Source organism: Eurypyga helias, unplaced genomic scaffold (assembly GCF_000690775.1).
Source record: "Eurypyga helias isolate BGI_N326 unplaced genomic scaffold, ASM69077v1 scaffold16007, whole genome shotgun sequence".
In the NCBI taxonomy this organism is placed as follows: Eukaryota; Metazoa; Chordata; class Aves; order Eurypygiformes; family Eurypygidae; genus Eurypyga; species Eurypyga helias.
Window position 1 is genome coordinate 1 of NW_010259939.1, and position 6647 is coordinate 6647.

The window sequence follows — 6647 nt, forward strand, 5'->3', positions numbered from 1 at the left end:
CGTCAGACGGGGGCTGTCGGGCGGCATGCGGTGAGCGCGCCGAGATGCAAAACACAGACTTAAGGAACAGCTCTTGTTTCTTACCCATGTATGGCTTTGTTCCAGCTAATGCGGTTGCTCTTTCACCGTCCCTAATTATTGTTGCAATATTAAAATCTGTTAAATGTGCATGACCTTAAATAAAGACACATTTTGAGAGGGAATTAATCGCAGCGCAGAGCAGCGGCAGCGCAGAGCAGAACACATCTGTTTCACAGGCTCCTGCCCCCCGCCGGGTAGGGGCACGGCGCAACATGGCACTGCCCCAAGGTTTCCCGGGATCTCAGCCGGGCCAGGCGATTAAGGGCAGCCAGCTTTGGGTCTGGAGTCTGCATCGCGCTTGGAGCGAACTGGGAACCTAGAGCGGCTCCAGCACTTCCAGCCTACAGCCGGTGCAGACAACAGGGAGGCACTACAGCAAGCTAACGCCCTGGTCGCAGTGATTAAAGCCCCGGGCTGGTTTTGGTGAAGGCCACTGAACCACAGCTACCCAAAGTCCCAGCACTGCAGCCACGCGGCACCAGAGCCCGGCAGACCTGGACACGGCCGCCAAACGCAATCCCGGCAATCCTCCCCAACCCTAAGCCCGCAGGAAGAAACCGATAAGGTATCTCTCACAGTGCGGGAACACCTCCTCTCTCTTCCTACCTTCTCTGTCCTCGGGACTTAAAGTCAAAATTCAGAAAAGGTCGTTTTTTCCAAGGCAGCCTGGTATAGGGAAAACCCAGCCCCTTGCCCTTCGGGGGGCACTTTCTGCTCTCTGTGCCCAAGGCAGCTGTGAAAGTGGGGTGCACACCACACACCGCGTCGTCCTGGGACGTTTTCCCTCCCGTCTCCTCCTCCCGTCTGTGTTGGGGCTTTACGCTCTGTGCTATTTCCTAATGAACATCCATGCAAGTGCAACTTTGGTTTTGACACGACTTTACCATAAAACTCAGAGGATTTGGAGCCTGAGAGGTTGCATCTTCGTTTTATAAGACCTGCTCCTGGAACAGAGGCCATTAGAGGATCTCCTGGGGTACTTCTCCTATGCAGGCCACCGGGACAATATTACCGCTCTCAGGAAGACTCAGACTCACTCCACCTGGCTCAGCCCACATCCATGCCCACAGGAAGACATCAAAACTACCCTAAAGGTGTGTGTGCAGATCACTAAAACTCCCCAGAGCCAGTCCCTGTGCTCTGTGCCCTCCCCCAGTCCCAGGTAGCGCATCTCCGCACCGGCAGAGAGGAGGGAGAGGGGCTGCCCTGGGCGGGTGTCCCCGGCACTGCGACGCACAGGTCCGTTCCACCGAGGAGCTGCGCTGCCGTTCCCACCCTCGTTCCAGAGAAAAAGATGCCCAGTATTCAAGACTGTAGGAATCTGTCCCTGGAATGAAGGGGGCAGACAAAGCACGGCAGAGATCCTACCTTGCTCATCGAGGAGGATGTTGTCTGGCTTTACATCTCTGGGAAAAGAAGGAAGGGTACGGCAGGGTAAGATCTCAGCCAGATCGAGGGTGCAAATCAGCTACAGAAAACAGCCATTTCTTAATCTATCTAGGACAAGAGGTAACAGGTTTGAATGGAAAGAGGGAGATGGAGATGGGACATCAGGAAGGAATTCTTCCCGCAGAGGGTGGGAGCACTGGGACAGGTTCCCAGAGAAGCTGTGGATGCCCCATCCCTGGGAGTGTCCAAGGCCAGGCTGGATGAGGCTTGGAGCACCCTGGGCTATGGAAGGTGTCCCTGCCCATGGCAGGGGGTGGCACTGGGGGGGCTTTGAGGTCCCTTCCAACCCAAACCCATCTGTGATTCTATAAAAAATAATAACAAATAAAACAAAAGTACCCTAACAGGAGATCAGTCCCTTTAAGGTGGACTAGCAATATGCTTTTCTTCAGCAACTGGACAAAAAAGCGGGAGCACCTGACTTGTTCAGGCATCCTTTCTAAGGAAAATCCGTAACACAATACTGGGCCCATTTCTGTGAAGCCCCTGACCACTTTGAAACCCGCCCTGGAAGGTACCTGTGGCCCCCGCAGAGGCTCAGCTTCCTCCCGGTGATGGGGAGCGGGGCCAGCAGGCACAGGGTGCCCAGGCACCGCGGCGCGGTTCAGTGCCATCAGGGCACGGGTGGCGTGAAGCACGGCAGCATCACCCACCCCAACCCACAGGCAGAGGTGCACGCGGTTACCGGTGGATGATGTGCTGGCTCCGTAGGTAGTCGAGCGCCAGAGCCATCTCGCAGATGTAGAGTCTGACCGTCTCTTCCGTGAACTGAACGTTCTGCTGCAGGTGATAGCGCAGGTCGCCACCGAGAAGCAGGTCCACCACCATGAACATGTCCTCCTCGTCCTGGAAGGAGTACCTGCGGGGCCGGGCGTGCGTCACAAGCAGGCTGGGTGTCTAACAGTCCCCCTCCCACTGCAGCTCCAGGGAGAGCTGCCAACGTCCCCGTTCAGCATGGGCCGGCTCGATGCTTAACCTTTGGAATTAAGCAAGCGTCACTCAAGATGCTGCTGTGGTTTTTAGCCTATTGCTACCCTTGATTTTGATGAGAGAAGCTTCCTCACTAACCCCCGCTCTCGCCTCGTCACCGTCACCTCCCCAGCCCTGCCGCGGGACTCCCGCAGGCAGAGCTCAGGGTTTCGCTAGCCTGTCCCTAACGAGAAACTCCGCATTTCCAACGGCGAACGATCTGACAAACCTGTACTTAAAATACCCCTGCTGGTCCTGAAAAAGAATTGGAAAACACAAGTGCTAATTTAACCATAAAAAACCCCAGAAAAAGAGATTTCTATTTACTGGGGAATAAACCGCCTCTCTAAATCGGCAGTGGGTCCCGCGGGAGACTGACAGCAGCGAGGATACACTCCAAAACAACGTTCAATTGTTATATTTGGCGACAGGATTTCTAAGGAAGGAGCACGGGGGGTTGTATAATACTTATGAATCACACGCTCCTGCTCTCATCTTAAACGTAGGCTGATTCTGAAAGAATGGGCTGAAAGGGAAAAATCTGCTAAGGGAGCAAGTGTTCCTAAGAATTTGTTGGAATAAAATATTTGCGATTGCTAAAAGGCTGAAAAAATAAACATTAACTTATTTGGCCGCTCCAGAGCAACGGGTGAACAAAAGGCTGTAGAGTATTATCTACTTTCACCACTTTGGGTGTAAAACTCTGAGTTTTTGAAAACCTGCCCGCCCACCAATCTGCCACGCATCCGATGGGGCCGGGGAGGGCGGGGAGGCCCGCGACCAGCCGGCGAGCGACGGCTCAGCCCCACTGGTGTGCAGCTTCTCGGGGAAAAACGGCTGCTTCTGCCCCTGCTCCATCGCTATGAAGCCAGGGAGCTGCTCACGAGGCCCCGATCCCAGCCTTAAAACCACATTGCTGTGGCAATATAAGCCCTGTGGGCTCAGAAGGCGATTGCTGTGCCGTTCCTCGTGTTTCTTACATACTGTCGCGGTTTTGCTTACCCATTATTTTCCAAGCACGCATGGCCTTTTTCTTACATTTACCATTTTCTCCTGGTGGGTGGTGCTGCACAGATTTTCAGGCTCCGAGAGCGCGGGTAGGAAACACTGCCTACCTGCCTTGGCGACACTCTGAGCCACAGCTGCAGAAAAAGAGCCGTTTTCCACACACCATGACCCCGCTACCGCCCCAAGAACGCACACCGCACCGGGCCAAGGGTGGGCAGGGCACCTGGGGGACAATAAATCGCGCACAAAGCTCTGCGCAAGCCAGGTCCCATGTACAGTAAGAGAAGGGCCCACTCTTCCTTCCCCTTCTCTGCCATCCTGCACCCAATGGGACATGAAGGTTTTCCATCACCGCTCATAAATCTTCTTGCCGTCTGGGAATACAAGCCGTGACCACCTTATTTCTACCGCCCTGCCACGTGTCCCGTGTTTGCTCCTGCCCCAGCTCCCTCCGGCTGTGACCACACGTTTGCTGGAGGAGGATCAAGCTGTGGCACGCTGCTCGGCCCTAGGGAAAGGGGGTGGATTTTTTGATCCCTGACCCATGTCGGGCGCTCCTTCCCGGGACAGGGAAGGCAGAGAGCGGATGGACCACCCGGCAGCAGGATCTGGGAGAGAGTCAGGGCGCTGACTGCCAGGTATCAGCCCAAACTGACCAACGATCTTAGGATATAATGCACTGTTTTCTGAAACTTGTGAAGTACTATGTCGTGCATTGATAACGACACGTCTGAGCTCCAAAGGAATGTGTTTTACCTGGACCGTGAACCTGCTGCAGAGCACACGTTTGCCCTTACTCGTTCTTTCAGCACCCTGGGCTATGGAAGGTGTCCCTGCCCACGGCAGGGCGTGGGACTGGGTGAGCTTTACGGTCCCTTGCCACCCAAACCACTCTGTGGTTCAGCAAAAGGTGACACTCCTGACAATTTGAAGAGAACACGTCACTTTTTTTTCCAGCTAAAACCACTAAACCCAGTTACATTTCAAACTGCTCCATACCACCTGAGTGTGCACTGCCACAATCCATCCTCGTTGCTGCAGAACGCTTCAGGGTCCCATTTTAAAAACACCCCTCCAATAGGCTGAAACGTCACAAAGAGCTGTAGCTGGTAACGCTTTTGAAACGCATCCCACCAGGACAGCCACAGTAAAATCCGACATGCAGCGTACCTCCTTGGCTTCCCTGCCAGCATCCCCCGGGGTACGGCTGGGGAGGCGCCCCTGAAGCTGAGACGCAGGGACGGCCTGGGCGGCTTTAAACCCCTGCTGAAACCTCCTGGGTCAGGAGCCACCTCAGCACCGCTCCGCTGAACGTGCTGCTGCGGCCGAGAGCAGCCCTGGATGCTTCAGCTATTAACCAGCCTCTGCGCCATCGCGCCCTTTAGAGGCACCAAATCCTTAGTGTCTAAAACACTACGTATTTTGCATAATTCTTCTATTAATAGAAGTTACAGATCACCTCTAAAAAGGCTAGCTGCTTTAGAGCTTCGAGCTCTTACCTGCTACAGCAGGTGGCCCCACGCCGTGTCCCTTCACCGCAGATGGCCACAGCACCCCCTATCTCCGTGCGCATGGGATGGGCCGGAACGGCTGTCGCCGGGAGCACTGTACTGCCCCAAGACATCCTCATCCGACCGCCCACCAGCACCCCTTGGTACAACGGTTACGGTTAAATGGGCAGGGGGTCCCTGGGGAGGGACCAGATCGCGGTAACTGCAAGGCAGCCCCCCACGTACACAGCGAGGGTTGTGATGGAGAAGAGAAGCTGCGCCGTTAAAATGCCGGATGTTTGCCATTCCCTTTGGGTATCTCCCCTGCGCCACGTTTCCCAGATGGAGTTCAGCTTACCACGGGCCTCCACTGCCCGCTGGGCTTCTCCCCTGGTGCCCGTGACCCACCCAGAACGGGGAGAAGGGGCTGTGTCAGCGCCCGAGGGCGGGCGCCTCAGGCAGAGGGCCAGGGGCTGCTCACCAGAGATTCACCAGGAACACGTGCTCGATCTCCTGCAGGATTTCCAGCTCCCGGAACACATTGCGGACCTCATCCCGTTCGATGCACTGCTGTTTGTTCATGTACTTCATGGCATACATCTTCTCCGTGTCCCTCTTCTGCACGATGCACACCTGGAAAACGCACGAGGGACGGGGAAAGAAGGGATTCAGTTAAACGTTTCATATCCTCGTTTGCTGCTTCACCTGAGACCCACACGCGCAGCACATGACCCTGCTACTAAATCCTGATCCCCGGGCTGTGACTTGGGATCTAGGGATATGAGCATCCCTGCTCCAAGTGCAGTGGGCACACTGTGCCAAGTGCCTGGGCACTCCCGCTCCGGAGCTGCACCAGCCCGACCGGCCGCCCCTCACTGCGCAGCCACGCGAGAACTTCCAATGGACGTGAGGGCCGGCTCCCAGGACAGCTTTCCAGCAGGGAACGGTGTCTGGGAGCTGTGGGAGACAGCTTTCTGCTCGCTGCTTCCCAACGGGACCAGCTTCGGGCCACCGTGGGCTGCTCTCCCAGCTCCATTCTGCTCACATCCGCAGGCTCCCAACCTCCGGCAGATCGGTTTAATCTGCTGGGAACAGAGCTGTGCTCCCACAGGGCACAACCACCCCATTTGTTTTAGCAGAAAGCGATTAGAATGTAAATGGGTTACAAACAACCCCTAGAAATGCCGCGGCACTCTGTCCTTGAGAGGCAGAGGCTCTGCTCGCCCCCGGACCCCTCCGGCACCCGCCGTCAGCCCCCAGCTCCGCGGCAGGCTCGGCGCCCGCGGGGCGGGCACTGGTTTTCAACCGCCTGTGGAGTGCCGCCCTCGGATCTTCTCCACGATCATGGCATTTAATTATCAAGGTAGCTGGTTTGAAAAGAGCTAATTAGTTATCAAGGTAACTACTTTTAAATGAGCTAATGGAATTTCTACGTCTGGTATAATTACATCTGTCCTCTTTCAGTGATCAGACATGCTCATGGACATATTTCCTTTGGAAAGGAAAGAATTTGGCGTGTTGGTCGGGCAGCGCTCCCACAGAGCGGCGCAGGGAGGCTGAGCTAGGGGTGCTGGTTGGAGTAGGTCATGGAATCCCAGACTGGTTTGAGTGGGAAGGGAACTTAAAACCCACCCCGGCCCACCCCCTCAC

General features: G+C 55.6%; 1 protein-coding gene across 1 annotated transcript; it reads right to left on the reverse strand.

The window, feature by feature from the left end:
• Positions 1-84: 84 nt before the first annotated feature.
• On the reverse strand, positions 85-5630 carry LOC104512023 (serine/threonine-protein kinase 32C; the record flags this gene model as incomplete). Its single annotated transcript, XM_010154845.1, has 4 exons — positions 85-174; positions 1450-1487; positions 2216-2389; positions 5479-5630. Coding segments are annotated over 4 exons (454 nt in total), but the record flags the coding sequence as incomplete, so codon positions are not given.
• Between the last annotated feature and the right edge of the window lie 1017 nt (positions 5631-6647).